This window comes from Podarcis bocagei, assembly GCF_964188305.1.
Source record: "Podarcis bocagei genome assembly, chromosome: 1".
NCBI lineage: Eukaryota > Metazoa > Chordata > Lepidosauria > Squamata > Lacertidae > Podarcis > Podarcis bocagei.
The window spans coordinates 85,030,616-85,046,926 of NC_138125.1; the positions used below are offsets into that span (position 1 = coordinate 85,030,616).

A 16,311-nucleotide genomic window follows, 5' to 3' on the forward strand; every position below is an offset into this window, starting at 1 on the left:
GGCTTGGGGAAGGAGGTGTGAGGGCTCTGGCAGGGTCCTAGAGTCCTCCCACCTCCTTCCGAAAGCCTAGTTAGTGCTTTCCCAGCTTTCAAACAGAGGTGGGAGGTTCTAGGATGCTGCCAGAGGCAGCTTTGGGAAGGCAGCATGAAGCTGGGGGGGGCGGGGGGGCACATGTCACAAGTACTCTTGTAGCCCACTTGGTATGAAAAGTTGGACCGCCCTGATCTAGCGTATCAGAATGGATTTTCATACTATGTTTCCATTCATAAGCCTAAGTCATGTGCCTAATTGCAAGCTTCCTATATGAAAATGGCTAGTGGTATTTGTAAGCCATGTTCTTTGAAGTCAAAATTGCCACTGCTTTCTTATGCACATTTTTATGTATGTCTTTTTGCCCGATGGAATATTTCTTCTCATTCCTGTATGCTTATTACCCAAACAGTCCCACTTTGTCCTGCCTTACCCTGTATCTATATGTACATGTTTTTTAATGCTGAAACAAGGTTTTAGTTACATGTAGAGAGAAACACAAACATGAAACTATCAATATTTTGGAATTTATTAAAGTTAAAAATATCTATATATAAAGTTTTTTTTTTTAAAAAAATGCCCTCTTTACACTATTCTCACTTTCAGATAAGACCAGTTTAAATGAATGACACCTCAAAGGAGACCAATTAACTAGCTAGCAGACAACACTTTTGTCCATTATAGTGGTTCAATAAGTCAAACCCGTGAATTTTCGAAGCTTCATCTTCTACCATTCTACTCAGGGATTCATTCCAACAATGAAGAGAAAACAGAAAGGACTATTTCAAATTGTTCAAACTATGTTCATCCCTTATTGTGACTGCTTTCTCTCTCTTGCCTGGTCTGTGTGAGATGCTGTTCCATCCAGGGTGGTAATGGGTTTGTTTGTGAGGGAGGTAGCAGTTGCCTGGTGCAGTCTTATCATTTTCTTGCAAAGGCCGGTACTACTTAAGATCCATGAAACGAATGTCCATGATGAGCAGAAAGTTCTTGGGCAACGGGCGAGGTGCTGGTGAAAGCACGGTGAAGACCTGGCGTTCAAGGTCAACTCCGGTGACTACAATGAAACCAGCCACACTTGTTTCAGAGATGTTCTCATCAGTGCCATCAGCAGTACTAACACTTAACAGATGGTGTACCATGTCACGCCCAGGTGTAACGGGTACCAGTTTGAGTTGGTTGTCTTCCTGCGACATGCCCAGAGGCAGGCAGGAATCAGGGATAGTGGGAGCACCCACTTTGTATATCTTGACATCGGAGAACTTCACATCAAAGGCATGTGGGTAGAAGCTTCCTCGGAAACCATAGAAATATTCGCGTATGCGGTCATCACGAAACTCCCGCCGGAAGTCCTTGGAGCGCTCGACCACTCCACCTGACTTAGGGAGCAGCACTGTCCGAACAAAATGAGGCAAGTCCCGCTTCAGTTCATTGTAGAGGCGCTCCTGGTCCAGAACTACCACAACATCAACTTCAAAGGCAGAGGCAGCATGTACAAGTGCCTGGTACCCAGATCCCTTCACCCAGCCACAGGTATTGATGACGCAGCCACTGACCGAAGCCCGGCGGTTCACCTCACAGCGCTGGTTAAATACATCAGCCAAGCGGGATGTAATCTGCAGAAAAAGATGAAGCAGCAGCATTAACCAACAGGAAACCACACAAATCTCATGGGTGAAAGTCTTATGAAATGAAGATAGCTGGCCTCTTTTAGAAGCTTCCGTCCTTGGAAATCTCCAGATTGTTTACTAATACTGAAGTTTTAGCTTAGTCACACCCCACCCTGCTTTTCAAAAGTGAATCTGTTTTACTTTTCTATAAACATATGAAGCTGCTTATTCTGAGCCAGACCATTTATACAATTAGCCCATAATTGTCTACTCTGACTAGCAGCAGTTCTGCACGGCCTCAATAACTTTCCCAAGCCTGTGACCTGAGAGCCTTTTAACTGTAGATGCCAGAGAAATAAGTTGGAAACTTAAGAGGCATAGCATACCTTCCCCAACCTGCTGCCCTCCAGATATTGGATTTTGATGGGAGTTAAGGTGAAATAAGCTCCATGACCAATTCACTGTGTTTGCAAAAGACTAAAGCCTGCTGTTTTAAAGAAAAGTTTCCAGATCAAACAAGCAGCATCATATGTTTATTCAGCGCAGATGTTGTCTTCATTAATGTTTCTTCAATAATGAAATCATCAGAGTGGTTTTTAAATATTTGCCTTCATCAGAGACACATCAAGTCAAACATATTAACAAGATCCTTCCTAAACTGTCCTGCCTTACACAATTTACTTCTTAAACCAGTAAAACCAGCATGTCTTGTGTTAATGTCTTTGTGTAAAGGATAACAATCTGGAGTTTCATTGGTGTGGTTTTTAAGGATTTGCCTTAATCAGAGACAGGTCTGTTATCCAAGTCAAATATATTAACAAGACTCTCCCTAAACTTGTCTTATACAATTTACTCCTTAGATAAGTAAAACCAGCATATTTTAGTTTATTGCCCTGTATAAAAGATAAGGATCTGAAGAGTTATCGACCATTAACAGCCTAGTCCTATGAAGAGTTGCAGGTGCCTATGCCTGTTCAAATAAAATGGCTTAGGCAGCCCTACATCTACATTGGTCTCCAAATTAATGACAGTTGGAATATAACAGCATGATGAAGCAGATTAACAGGGTTCATGATAATAATTTATTGACTAGCCATCTCTTGTTTGTCCTCCAGCATAACATAGTCAAAGGTGAAAATGGAAATTCAATTTCTAACTATCATCCCTATTCTCAGTTTGATAAGGATATAGAAAACCTAGCCCAGCCCAGCTCCATGAGACTAGGATGCATGCAAAGGATCACCATATCGCATACTATTTCAAATATGCTGCTTACCTTGTTATAGAGTTTGATGTTAGTGCCAGGTGTGGTGGACCCAAAGTGATAGACCAGAGGGGCCTGAACCGAGAAGCCTTCTTCAACATCTGCAGGTCGCTCAATATAGAGTGCCCCCATGGTGCCTGGGATAGAGATTGAGCCCTGCCCTACATCCAGCTCCACAAAAGTGGGCCGGCGCCCTAGGCGCACAGCATAATTCAGCAGCAGACGGCAGACTGTTGACTTTCCTACATCCGTGGGGCCCACCACCATGACACGAGGTCCCCGTTCATCCTCACGCTCAGCCTGCCACCGCATCTGTTCCAGGGCTGTATGGGTGTTGAGGTACAGCAGCATGGGAGTGTCCTTGGAGACGTAGGCTACTTCAGTCCGACCGGTTAGCTGTACTGAACAGCCATGCCAGGTGAAGACAGCCACTTTGGCACCAGCATCAAAGGTGAATTTCTTGTTGCGTGTGAGTTCCGTTCCAAAGACCTCAGCCATGCCTGTCAGAAGCTCTAGTTGGACCATTTGTGAAGCTTCAACCTCAAAGCGGAGCTCAGTCTCCCTCTCCAACTCAAACTTGGCCACCAGTTTCTTTTCATCTCCAGCTTCCTCTGCCATCTTGTTTCCTTTGCAACTGCTAAGGATACAAAACACACACACAAAAAATTAATTAAACCAACTCATGTTTTAAAAATGAAACATCTACTCTTGTTAGAAAGCTTGCAAAAGTACTGAGGTATCTTTCCTCTCCTGGTGTCCCATCTTACATAACATGTTAAGTTGGACAAAAATGCCCCCTATTATATATGCATTTTTCACAGGGTGGACACCTTGCTTTCCTGTTTATTCTCTAACCTAAATGTTTCTGGTTAGGCAGGAAGTTTCCCCAGGTGGTCCAGGGAGTCTGAGGGTTTGCTGTTGCTGGGGGACTGCTTATTATCACTGGCCTAAACGATCTGGATGGGCTTGTTAAACTATACATTGAACTGTAAAGATCACAGAATTGTAAAGATCACACTCAAATCTCAGCTTAATCAGCCAAGATATGCACAACTTTCAGACACCTGCACACATCCCCTGTGCACCATGCTTTGTGTGAATGAACAAACAAGCCAAGAAGCTGCAGTTAGCCACAGCTTCCCTTCACATACAAACCAGGAACAACAGTGAATTGCTTCCAAATGATCCAGGATCTGGAAGCCAACTTTAAACCATAGCTTTATATTCTGGCTTTAGAAGCCATTGGCAGCAACAATTAACCATAGCTTTATGAGCTGTTTTGCCAAATGAGCTGCCTGAAAATGCTTGAAGCTTCTGCGCATCTCAGTTTGAACTGAGATATGATTGTGCAAACACAGTACAGCACAAATTTCATCCATCCCTCTTCCTTTGCTTGTGGTACACATTGTAAGCTGGATGATGTGCCTCTATAGGTGGCTGCATGGGCTGGCTATGAACATATGCCTGGTGGCTCCATGTGAAGACAGCTAAGGCTCCGTTTTATTTAGGTCCCTAATCAGCAACCAGTTTCACTGGAGGATCCTTCTGAAGAGAGGGTGGAAGGGAGCAGGCCAGTGCTCCCACACCACAGCAGAGTCTCAGCAAGACTTCTAGCGGCAACCTTTCCCCCACATGCTTAACTACTGAATTGGCATTGTACGGAGGGGGGAGGAGATCGATCCTGGGGTTGAAAGTTGCTGATCTGTCATTTTGATCCATCTGGAACAGTTTCGTTTCCGTAAAAGCGAAACCGTTCTAGATTTAACCAGCAGCCAAAGATTAGGATCTATCCATATGTCGTCGACACTGGGCGACACACTGCTTCCCCATTGGGGTTTCAACCCCCACCCCGTTTCGAGTGTTGACAACCGCGCAGCTATCGCCGCGTTTCAGTGCCTGCCCGGCAGCACAGAGGGGAAGGGGCCTAAGGCGAGGCGACCGGCAAGACTCTTCCCCACTAAGAGGCAGTTGCGCTCCTGCCTTCGCGAAGGCTGCACGTCTCCATGGAAACCGACCCGAGGCCTTGAGGAGCTGAGGAAAGTCACCCACCTACTGAATCCACAGGGATCCAACCACACGAGTCCCGGATCGGGCCAGGCAACGGAAGTGTCGGTTGTCCTGGAAGTGACGGCCGCAGCGATTGTGTGGTGTACGCATGCCCCTGAGCCGCCTCCGCCTCCTTCAATTACCTGACGGGGAAGCGGTTGGTGTTCGCGTGGCCCGCTGGGAAATGTAGTTTCTGACCTCCATTTTTAACCCTTTGTTGTTCAGCTGCTAAATACAAACAAACAGCCGCAGAAGCACGTTTTCTACCCTGTAGTGTAGGGTTATTTCCTTCTCACCACCTCAGATCAAAAACACGCATCTGGAAAATTTCACTCTCCGTGGTTCTGAAGAGAGAGAGAGAGCGAGAGCGAGAGATTAAACCCATGCAGCCACGAATAATTTCTGCTTCTCATCTTTTGACAGAAAAAGGCATATCATGGTCTTTGATTATTTGCTTACAAATTCAGGAAAGACTCCTGCTATGCCAAATATCCACCCAAAGAAAAACAAGGCAGCACACTAAAGATTTATTGTGGAATAAACTTCCTTGGGCCAGAGACTATAAAAGCTTATGCCACAAAAGGTCTCATGAAATTTAGGTTTCCCCCAGATTCTCTTTTACTATTTGTTTACTTAGAAAAATACACAATGTTGGGCATCAGAGCCAGTACTAAGTCTTCCCAAAATAGTCTGTTTTGTTTTAAGGGTTCAGCTGATGAACTTCCAGGTTCTTACTACTCAGACAGATTGTACATGCTGCTTGCTACTCTGCACTGAATCAGTTGTGGTGTAACTGCCCACCCCTGTAAATCTCCAGTCATACCATTACAAAGTTCTCCTTCCCTCCAGCATTGTTCAGTAGCTAAATGTGCTTTACTGGGTTGAGCAGCAGCTTAGAGGCAATGAAGTTGCAAAGAAGAATCCTATACATGTTTATACAGAAGTCCCATTGATTTCAATGGAGCCTACTCAAGGCAAGTGGCTATTGGATTCCTGCCTTAGTTTGCCTTGCTGCCCTGAACAGGTCCGCCCAACAGGATATTTTATGCTTTTTCCATTTGCATCCTTTAAAATGTCAGTTAGGGGAAATGTTCCTAATATTTTATTATCAAACCACAACTATGTTACATAGCTTTTTTTGGGGGGGGGGTCATGTCGCTCCATTCCTCAGTTGCAGCTACGGAAGGTACCCTTCTCACTCCACCTAGTTACTGACTGAAGCAGAAACAACAGCAAGTGTAGGTGGGGGCCTTTTCGGAAGTGGTCCCCAGACTGTGGAACTTTCTCCTATTGCAGCTCTTCAGCCTCCAACCTGCAAACCTTTCAGTGGGTTTAAAAAGCCCATTTATTTCAGAATTGCCGTCTCCTAAATAAAGCCTTCATTGTTAGTGGGGGGGGCAGAGGCAGGGGGGAACTACCCATTTTAAAATAGTTCTTCACATTTGCAGGAAATTTACATTGCTGTTTTGTTTCAACTGGTCTACCTTTTTCAAGTATTTGCTAACACTGCTGCTGTTGCTGGGTTTTTGGATTGCTGTATGTATTGTGTTTTTATGACATTGTGAACCACCTTGAATGGGCTGTGCCAAAAAAAGTGGCAAAGGGCCTATAAATAGTATTATAAATAAAAGGGACCCTAGGTGTCTGGATGTAGGCTAAGTTTGAAGGAGATCAAAGAGGCAGCAGAAGGTAGGGAGAAAAAAGATTAAGCGAAAATGAGAAAGGAAACGAAGTATAAGTCAATATAATCAATTCCTTTGGTACAGCCCATATTCATCTTCAGCAAGAACAGAGTCATCTTCAGAACGCTATTACCATGACAGAGATCTTGGATCCTTTTTATTTGAAGGACATAACAAGATACAGCTTCCAGATGCTTCTGTACCAAACATGATTGGATCAAGTCTGTTGAAGTCAGTAGCAAAACCAAGAATTATGTTCTGAGCACCAGACCACTGATTTAACTGCAAACATCACTGTTAATCAAAAAAAGACTTTTCTCCCCTGTTTTGTTGTTTGTTAAAGGTGGCCTATTAACCACAGAAGACCAAACAGTTTTTATACAACTATTTGAGTGTCAAAATGAGAAGGAAAGAATGAGATGTCTGCAACTTACAAAAATGACATAGTACTTTGGTGGAAACTGAAGTACAAAGGATCAGGGAGTGCTGTAATTCTAGAACAGCAATAACAGCCTGTTAGTTTGTTTTATTAGGGCCCTACTTGCATGACTTTCATTCAGCTTGCGGCAACTTAGGTTTTGATCCATCAATCGGGGCTTTTAGCACCGGAAGCAATTGCAGCTCCTCAAGGCAAACATAAATACACAAAATAGTTTAGCATGCAACTTTCCTAAGGGAAATGAACTGGGTGACTGTGGAAGTCCTTAAAACAAACATTGATGTTTTCAAAACCTGTACTCAGAGACAGCATCTGCTTGCTGAAGAACTCAAGAATTCAAAAGCTTGCACATTTTTAAGCCGACAGAAGCTGATCTATCATATCAGATAGGTGTGCCTCCAACTTGTACCTTCAGCCTGCCTGGTGTATGCTTCCACGGAAGAAGGCTAGTGTTTCTTAGTCTCTATAGCACCAGCAGGACGTGTTTGGTCTTCCTGCTGCTGCTTAGTAACAGACTAAATGGATGCTACTCCTCGTCGACAGAACTGGACGCCCAAACTCCTCTTGGAGTTAATGGCCCCACACTGATCCCAAGGCCAAATTCGTCTGGCAACCACGTTGCCGGGAGGGGGAGGGAATGATGAGGTTGTCGACCTATTCGTTAGGGGATGCCAACTGGGGTGCGGGGTAGCGAAGAGAAAGTCTAAGCAATGACAGAGCCTGTCAAGGTTGAAGAGCGTTGAGAGATCTGGGCCTTTGCGTTTCGGGGTGTCGCCAGATCCTGGAAGCCCTAAAGTGAGTGGCTAGATGTTTTGGGGGCTGGGGTGATGGTGGAGAAGTGCACCGGAGAATGATATTGCAGATTTGCAGCCCGTGACCCTGAGCTGCGTCTCTCGCCTCTCTCCCTGCGTCAGAGTTTGCCACGGGCGCGCAACGTGGGATTTATCACCTGCGCGTCCTTCTCCCTCCCCACCGCCATCCTTGTCGCCGGAGCCACCCCAGCAGCGCCCCCGCTTGCCCGGCTCCCTGGTCGCCAGCTGCCCGTTCCGCCGATCTCTCCACCCCAGCGTGCCCATTGCGCCTTGCATCCCTGCTGCGGTGGTGCCGGTGGCCCCTGCTTATCCCCTCCCTCTCTGATCCGTGTCTCCGGCCCCTCTCTGACGTAGCAGCAGGCTGAGAGCGGGGAGGAGGGGGGGAAGGAAGAGAGTCGAGGAGGAGGGAGGGAGGGAGGGATGGATGACTCACAATGTTATGATGCGGTTCCACAACACACAGCCACATTCGTCTACCGACGAAGCACAAAAGCAGCCCTTCGGCGGCCCTGAAGCTGCGCTCGCCTGGACGCGACCCCTCGCCGCTCGGCAGCAGGAGCAGGAGCAGACACGGACAGGCAGCTCCCCGCCGCCGCGCACACGCGCCCGGGCGCAGGCTTCAAGGTGAGCAGCGCGGAGGGCAAAGGCGGCGGAGGCGGAGGCGCCGCCGCTGCAGCTGCAGCTGAAACTTTGCCTCCCTCGCTCGCGGGGCTCTTGGGGAGTTGCACGTTTCGCCTCCACCTCCGGGCCGCGCCGAGAGAGCCCGATCCCCGCTCCTCCCCCCTCCGGTCAAGTCCCTCTGGGAACTTCGCGACGCCAAATCCGCCTTTATTTTCCTTCCGCGCAGGCAGCCACGTGAGTCAGACTCTGCGGTGATTAACGCCTCGAGTCCCCCCCCCGCACGCCCCTGACACCTGGACTCCTCCCACTTCACTTCTTTTTCTTACCCCTGATTTCTCCCTCCTTCCCCCCGCCCTTCTAGGAGAGACGAAGTGGACGGGTGAAGTGCGAAAAGCAAGGTAAGAAAGCAGCGCGCAGGGCTTTCTGCTGGGACGCTTCTCGCGCGGCATTGCTCTGGACCCGGGCTGCTTTTGGGGGGGAGCTGGAGTTGCGCGCGGCGTTGCTGCTGCTGCTGCAGGACGGATTGGGAAGCGCTAATGGCCCGTGCCCGCACGGTGGACAAATGCATGAGGCTGCTGCTGGGGCTTCCGAAAGTCAGCTTTTTGCGGGGGTTGTAATGCCGCTTTGCTGCCGACAGGGGGAGCGCCCGCGCGCCCGAGAGTCGCTGTCAGAACGGGGGCGGACGGGAGGAGGCTTTGAATGAACACGCATGGAAATTACGTCGAGGCCCCGGTAGAGGGCCCTCTTGCAGCCACAATAAAAGGCCCGTGACAAGGGTGGGTCGGAAAAGGGAATATTATCCGAGGCTGCTGCTCGTGGCAGGGGTCGTTTAGTGCAAGGGGCAGCGGGGTACATCACCAGAGGGTTGGGTTTAGGCAATGCAACGTTGCTGACCTCTTTTCTCAAAGGTTGCTCAGAGGCCTTAGGGCACTCTGCATATTTCAGAATGTTTTCCAACGTTGCCAGAGTGATTGGTTATGTGACATGCTGTGTAATGGCAAGATCTACAATTGGAAGGCTGTAGCTCAGAGGGAGGACAGCTGCTTTGCATGCAGAAGGCGCCAGGTAAAATCTCTGCGTAGGTCTAAGACAGCCCCCTTCCTGAAGCCCTGTCCCCAGTTAGCATAGGCAACATTGAGCTGGAAGGGTCAATGGCCTGACTCGCTATAAGGCAGCGTTGTGTGTTCATATGAATAAGAGCAAAAGCAGAAAAGCTGTTTCTTAATCAGAAGGGCCTTACAGATCATGGGTGTTGCGAAACCCAAGACTCTGATTCTGTGCAGGCTTAACTGGGAGCAAATCATACCATACTCAGTGGGATTTATTTCTGAGTAAACATACGTAGGCTTGAGCTGCATGGATACAATTATGCTTAAAGCAAAAGCATAATGAAACCCTGGCCTTAACCTACAATTAGCTGACCAGGTTACGAAAGTTGTGAGGATAAGCTGAACATGTTGTTCAGGCACCTGAGTTGTGGGCCTGTTTACACAAACAGGCCCACAACAATGAGAACAATAGGCTGAACCAGGGATTTGAATCGTGCAGACCCCAAACCGCTTAGCACAAATTACTAAGGTCCTCTCTCTCTCCAAGTTCCCTCCTGAACTTGGTAAAAACCAGGCTGATTTCCTCCCCCCCCCCACACACCTCGTTTTCATTGCCTTTTTATAGAGGTGGGTGGAGGATTTTAATTACCGAACTGTCTGAATGTGGAGCAAGGGCCCAGTGGTAATTATTCCAGACGGATGAATCCACTGAGCTTTCTATCTGCTCAAATACACATTCCATGCTGTGTAGTGCAGGACATGCCATAACTTCCACCTCCAGAAGAGGCCCAGATCACCTCCTCCTGGGTCTGACACGCACAGTAGGCTTCTCCCAGGGCTGATAATTGCTTGTCGTTGTCTCTCCGCAGGTGACTCCGCTTTCGGTCTGGTTCTCATCTGGGGGGGCCCTGGCAGTGCAGCCCCCCCAAACTTCACTTTTCTGAAACACGGCTCTAGCCAACCTGCTTCGCTGTTTCACTTGCGACCGCCTGTGCGGGGGCTGCACAGCGCCGGCTCCTCCCCCTCGACAGGGCATTGCTCTTCAGCCTGTCATGCCCAGCTGTGAGCCAGCGCCACCCGCCGCCTGCCTCCCTACCAAGACCTTCCGCAGTTACCTGCCCCGGTGCCATCGAACGTACAGCTGTGTTCACTGCCGGGCACACCTGGCCAAGCACGATGAGCTCATCTCCAAGGTACGTGCATCTCTGGGACATGGCAGCAAGTTTAGCTATACCGCTGTTATTTATCTGTGGTCTTCCTGGATCTCTGGCATTGTGTGACCCCCCCAAAGCAGTGCCACCCCAGGGCCCGACTAGGACACTTTCTAAAAGATGGTTCCCTACTGGTGGGATACCTTGCTAGCAATACCTATCAGTCTGTCTAGGAACAGACCTGATCTTTCTCGTATCTGGGGATTTTTGCCTTGAAGCAAAGCAGTTGGGTTTGTGGGGGGAGTGGGTCAAAGAGTCTTTCAAGGGAGAGGGTCGTAACTCCTATACTTTATTTCCACAGTCTTTCCAGGGAAGTCATGGTCGCGCCTATCTTTTCAATTCTGTGTGAGTCTCCTACTGCAATTGGTTTTATTTGGTGTGGGTGGGGATGCGGGGGAGATTGGAAGAAGCAGAGCAGAGGCAGAGGGAGAGAGGTGGTTTCGTTTCACACCGGAAGAATTTAGAGCACTGCTACATCTCATCCGTTCCATTAGAAGGAGGGAAATCTAGAGTGATGCTGCCAGGGTGGGGTGGGTTAGGGTTACATTTAAGTATTTCCAGGGGGAAGTCTTATATATGATGGCATTGATCTATCATATCTCACTCAGCATTCCATACTATGTAGGCATTCTGATAATCTGAGCTTGACATACTGAGCTCTGGAACTCAAGAGGAACAAAGCAACATTACCTCTGAATATGTGCCCCTCAGCACCCACTACCTGGGGCTTGCGATAAGGGCATCAGCCAGCAGGGATGACTTCTAGCTAGCATTACACCTGAGCCATTCTCTTTTTAGAATTGAAGCACATCTAATAGAAATTAAATAGTGCGTAATTTCTGTCTTATTGTAGTCTTTGTTCCCAAAGTCTCACGGTCAATCCTTAATTCAGCGCTGGATACCTCCATACACCATCCTGCTGAACTTAACGGTAGCACCACCAGACCTTGCACTGGGACTCCTCACATCTTGCTTTGTGTCCTTGCGGCTCTCTCTCTCTCTTGGGTGCTGGCTCAACCATCCACAGGATGTGGCACTCTTGACCTTCAGGCATGATCTACCCTTGATTCTGAATTGCTGGCAATGAGAACTCTCTTCCCTCTGATCTAACAATCAATCAGAATCTCTACAAAGTGTTTCTTATTTATGTTGTTTCCTTCAAGATGAACCCTTCCTTCCTCTGCTCTTTTGACGACTCTTGCTGAATGCATCTGCAAAGGCCAATGTATGAGTAATCTCCTGCCTCACTACATAGAGATGTGCCAGAGGATTGCTGGTCATCCTTCAGACTTCTCTAATATATGCAAAATATAGCTCATAGTGCAGAAGGCTCTCTCTAGGTGCCTCCCTGTGTGCCATGGTTTTGACAGTGAAGAAAAGCACATAGTTTTTCCTTCTCTTCATTTCTAATTGGCCTTTGGCAGGGAGAAGGCCTAGTTCCAGGGCAGACCGACTGAGTCATACAGATCTAGCAGTCCTCTGTCATACTTGTTGAACCTAGCCAAGCAAACTGTTGTTTTGGAGTGGCAAATTCTTTCTGCCTGAGAAGTAGATGCTCTTTTCTCAGTGGTAGGAACCTGTGGGATTTGCAAAAGCAAGGACCTGCTGGGCCAGTTCTGCGGGGAATGGCAAATAGGATGTCTTTTACAGTTTGTGGAAAGTTCCTATTGATAGTTTCATATTGGTGAATTGACCATCGTCTGACAGCTGCCGCATTTCATAAGCGAGTGATGATTCGGTGGCTCTGTTTTCCGGTAGCATTCTGGTTTTGCCCTTACTTGGGCAAACGTGAATGGAACAGTTCATCTAAACAAATGTTATAGAATAGCTTTTATTCCAGCTGTGAAACTGGGTTTATCGCCCTTTTGGATGTCAGCTCAAAAAAGAGACAAGGAATGCAGTTATGGTGCCTTACACCTCACTGGAGAGTTAGCCTGAAGTAATTGATGGGAGACCAAATCTTACTGTAAGGGTAAGATCTGCCCAGAGCCCCCTAATTCCACATCTTAGAAGAATTTAACTTTTCTTTCAATGTAGATCGGTTTGAAATCATGAGGGGAAAGCCCTAGTCTTTTGATGGTCCTTGGCTCCAGTAACTCAAGTCTGGCTGCCTCCTGCTTCCACCAGGTTGATCTAGCATTGACTAGGATAAGAACATGACCTAAAGACATAAGAAGAGCCCTGCAGGATCAGGCCAGTGGCCCATCGAGTCCAGCATCCTGTTCTCACAGCGGCCAACCAAATGCAAGCAGGACATGAGGATTCTCTATATAGTAAGAGATTCTTATGACGAGCTGAAGAACCTTATATTTAGGAGATGATATTTGTACTTTCCAGGGCAAATGAAAGTGACACTTCCTGAGTTATTCCAGGTTCCTCGTTGTTTCTAGGCACCTAGTTTAGCAGGGGAGCCTGTTGTTTCATTCCCCCCCCCTGCTGCTGGATTGGAGAGCATATTTTTAAACATTAAACCTTTGGCACTTCCTATGGCTCTCAAGTTGTCACAGGCCGAACACCCCACGTTTCAGCTGACAGAACAGCAAGCTTTTAAGACAAACTCCTAAGACAATTGTTCAGCTGGCTGCGGTAGCCTCTGTGTTACAGCTAAGCATGTACCATCAAGCCTGTGACGAGGCAGAGATATCGTGCCTTGAGTAAAGATCAAACACATCTGTCAGAGCTTTCTCTTCCCAGGGACCAGTGTGGAATTGGAATGGTTCTTCCACTACAATGTGAATGTGTCCCAGTCACACTGGGCATTTCTCCTCATGGCCACAGGAGGCCGCTGTGGGATTGAATTCAGAACTCTTCTGTTGTTTTCAGTGCCCCATCTTGGTTCCTAGATGATAAATAGGCTGGCTTTTCTTTTCTTTTTCGAGACAAATGGTAAAGGCACGAGGAAGTGATTTATTTGTTTTATTTAAAAAGCTTATATCCTGCTCTTTCCCACCAGGTGGATTAAAAAGTGGCTCACAATGTAAACTTATTAAAACCACATCAAATGTGATTATATTTTAAACTGCCATATAAAAACAGCAAATTTATACCACTAGTATAAAAGAACCACATGTATGGGAACAGCATTAAACACATTATCAAGCTGAAAACACTCAGCCAAAATCCTTCTTAAACGGCTTAGGTTTCAGTCAAACGCCTGAACGAATATAATGTTGGGGTATGACTGTTCTTAAATCTATTTATTTTTAAAGCTTAGGAGATGTGACACTTCTGCATCCTAAGAAAATAGGTGCTTAATAGGTTTTTATCTGGAAACAGGAACTGCTGAGATGTGGTTTCTCATAACCAATTGTGTAAGTCATGTTTCAGTTGCTGAGAACTTTCCATGAACCAATCACATGCAAAAAATTGTGGTGGGGCTTGAAATCCTTTCTTCTTCTTCTCCTCCTATTTTCTTCTCTCTCTCTCTCTCTCTCTCTCTCTCTCTCTCTCTCTCTCTCTCTCTGTGTGTGTGTGTGTGTGTGAGCAAATGCACAAGTGTTAGGACAAACATAGTTCCTCACACCCTCTTTGCTTAGCGTTTGTGGTAAACTCCCTGTGAGGTAGAACAGAGCAGGGTGGAACTCTGAGAAGGATAAAAAGAGATAGTGCCTTCTAATTTCTTTGACTGCAGGGTTAATGTGGGCTGTGGTCCGGCCGAACAACGCCTCTTGCTCACCGGCCTCCATTCAGTCGCTGACATTTTCTGCGAAAGCTGCAAGACAACACTGGGCTGGAAATATGTGAGTACTGAATACTGGTAGCTTACAAGTCTAGACAATAAATCCCCTTTCAAAACAGGATTCTTGCAAGCAACCTTGTTGGAAAGAGTCAAAATGAGGCAGCCATGAAAACCTGTCTCTGACTCTGCCCAGTTTGGGAGAAGGGCCAGGCTGATCCCCTGCCCTACATGTGGGCAACAAGGTCCTTGTCAAAGCCATTTTAATTAATTGATTTATTTACTTATTACATTTATATACCACCTTTATCTTCCAAGGATCTTAAAGTGGTGTACATGGTTCTCCTTTCCATGCCATCCTCACAACAACCCTGTGAGGTAGATTAGGCTAAGCGATGGTGACATGGCTTAGTGGGGATTTGAACCCTGCTCTCCCAGGTCCTGTCAAACCATTACACCACACTGACTCTAAGAAACCATGGCACTTAGAAGTGTCAGCCTCTAGCTGTCAGGCCACACTAGTGGAAACTCTTGATTCCTACTTCCCCTGTTGTAATTGTGGGTGGTTTTTTGTTCACACACCCCTTTTGTGTTTTGGGTGCTGCAGATTCTATGGAGTTTGTGTGTGTGTGTGTGTGTGTTTTTAGGCAGATGTCTGAAGCAAATGGGGTTAATTCTCCCAATCTCCTCATTTGCCAGGAACAAGCCTTCGAGACCAGCCAGAAGTACAAAGAAGGGAAGTACATTATTGAGATGTCACATATGGTGAAGGACAACGGCTGGGACTGAGGGGGACTCTGGGCGCACACCCTCCTGCGTAGCATGCCTTGCCCTTTCCCAACCCCACACCCACAGCTGGCATCCCGGCACAACCAACCCGCCCCACCCCCACCCCTCCTGCATAGCATCACCCGTGGGAGTGGAGATACCAGGACCCTTCTCCCAAACCTCTTGTACTTTCTAAGAATGCTGGATTCGCAGAGTGGAGGACCCCACCCCTGCCCTTACAGCAGAAGGGGAGGCTCAGAGGGTTCAGGGGACAGTGCTGGGGGTGTTGGATTGGATTCCACGTGATCTATATGCTGCCCTCCCCACCTGCTGATAGCGCCTTTCGGGCGGAGCAAGCGGTGGCACCCGGAACCGCACGCAGGTTTTGCACTTTTGCAGTCTGTTGCATAAGACAGAAGCAGTCCTTCCTGGAACAGGACAGAAAGGGCTGTGGGCACAGGGCAAGCTCTTGAGGAGATGCCATGGCTTAGCGGCAAGTGTTGCATGAAGGAGGTTCTAGGTTCAATCTCTGGCATCTCCAGTTTTTGTTTTTTTTTAAAAGAGCCTCACGGAACAGCTAGAACAGGCCCTGGATAACTGCTGCCAATCAACATTGACCAGGTTGAGCTAGAAGGGCCAAGAGGGTCTGAGTCAGGAAAAGGCAGCTTTTTATGCTCTTCTCCTTTCTTGGGAGAAATAAAAATTGCGTTTGACAGCCTACCAGTGTTGGGGAGAGGAAACCCCTCTCAAACAGGAAACAAAGGGATCCTAGAGGTAGGGGCGGGCGGGGGGGAGAGCAGCCCCTCTCCACATGGAGCCATGGTAGTTCACAACCCCTTTCACCCCTCCCGTTCCCTGACACTGCCGTGGTGTTTCCCCCCATGTCTACTCTATGGAGTCTATTTCTTTTGTTTTGGGTCGCCGTGTGCTTGTGATCCTTGGGCACCATGGCTCCCCCACATCCCCCCACCCCACATGAAGACAGGATGGGGGGCAGGTGGGGGTAAAGCCTCAGCACTGTCACCAGCGCAGGAATTTTTTTTGTATAATAAAGGTGTTTTATATTTAAAAAACAAACAAAATCAAAAAGAGCCATGCTACTA

The 16,311-nt window shown here is 47.5% G+C and overlaps 2 protein-coding genes across 10 annotated transcripts; one reads left to right on the top strand and one right to left on the bottom strand.

Moving 5' to 3' along the window:
- Positions 1-541: 541 nt before the first annotated feature.
- CLP1 (cleavage factor polyribonucleotide kinase subunit 1) lies at positions 542-8,449 on the bottom strand. Of its 7 annotated transcripts, none has more exons than XM_081185612.1 (4): positions 8,317-8,449; positions 5,218-5,294; positions 2,917-3,541; positions 542-1,646 (listed from the first exon to the last, which is right to left on the bottom strand). In XM_081185612.1, exons 3-4 carry the CDS (start codon positions 3,520-3,522, stop codon positions 975-977), a joined length of 1,278 nt encoding a protein of 425 aa, XP_081041738.1. In that variant the 5' UTR covers positions 3,523-3,541; positions 5,218-5,294; positions 8,317-8,449; the 3' UTR covers positions 542-974. The 7 variants fall into 7 exon arrangements, with proteins under 7 accessions (XP_081041738.1, XP_081041737.1, XP_081041736.1 ...); XM_081185611.1 differs by having other exon boundaries at positions 5,094-5,294; XM_081185610.1 differs by having other exon boundaries at positions 2,917-3,538; positions 4,954-5,294.
- YPEL4 (yippee like 4) lies at positions 8,376-16,299 on the top strand. Of its 3 annotated transcripts, none has more exons than XM_081185680.1 (6): positions 8,376-8,507; positions 8,866-8,902; positions 10,423-10,746; positions 11,066-11,109; positions 14,396-14,504; positions 15,140-16,299. In XM_081185680.1, the coding sequence occupies exons 3-6, from the start codon at positions 10,606-10,608 to the stop codon at positions 15,227-15,229; spliced, it is 384 nt and encodes a 127-aa protein (XP_081041806.1). In that variant the 5' UTR covers positions 8,376-8,507; positions 8,866-8,902; positions 10,423-10,605; the 3' UTR covers positions 15,230-16,299. The 3 variants fall into 3 exon arrangements, with proteins under 3 accessions (XP_081041806.1, XP_081041807.1, XP_081041808.1); XM_081185681.1 differs by lacking the exon at positions 8,376-8,507 and adding an exon at positions 8,535-8,738; XM_081185682.1 differs by lacking the exons at positions 8,376-8,507; positions 8,866-8,902 and adding an exon at positions 8,968-9,569.
- The last annotated feature ends 12 nt before the right edge of the window (positions 16,300-16,311 follow it).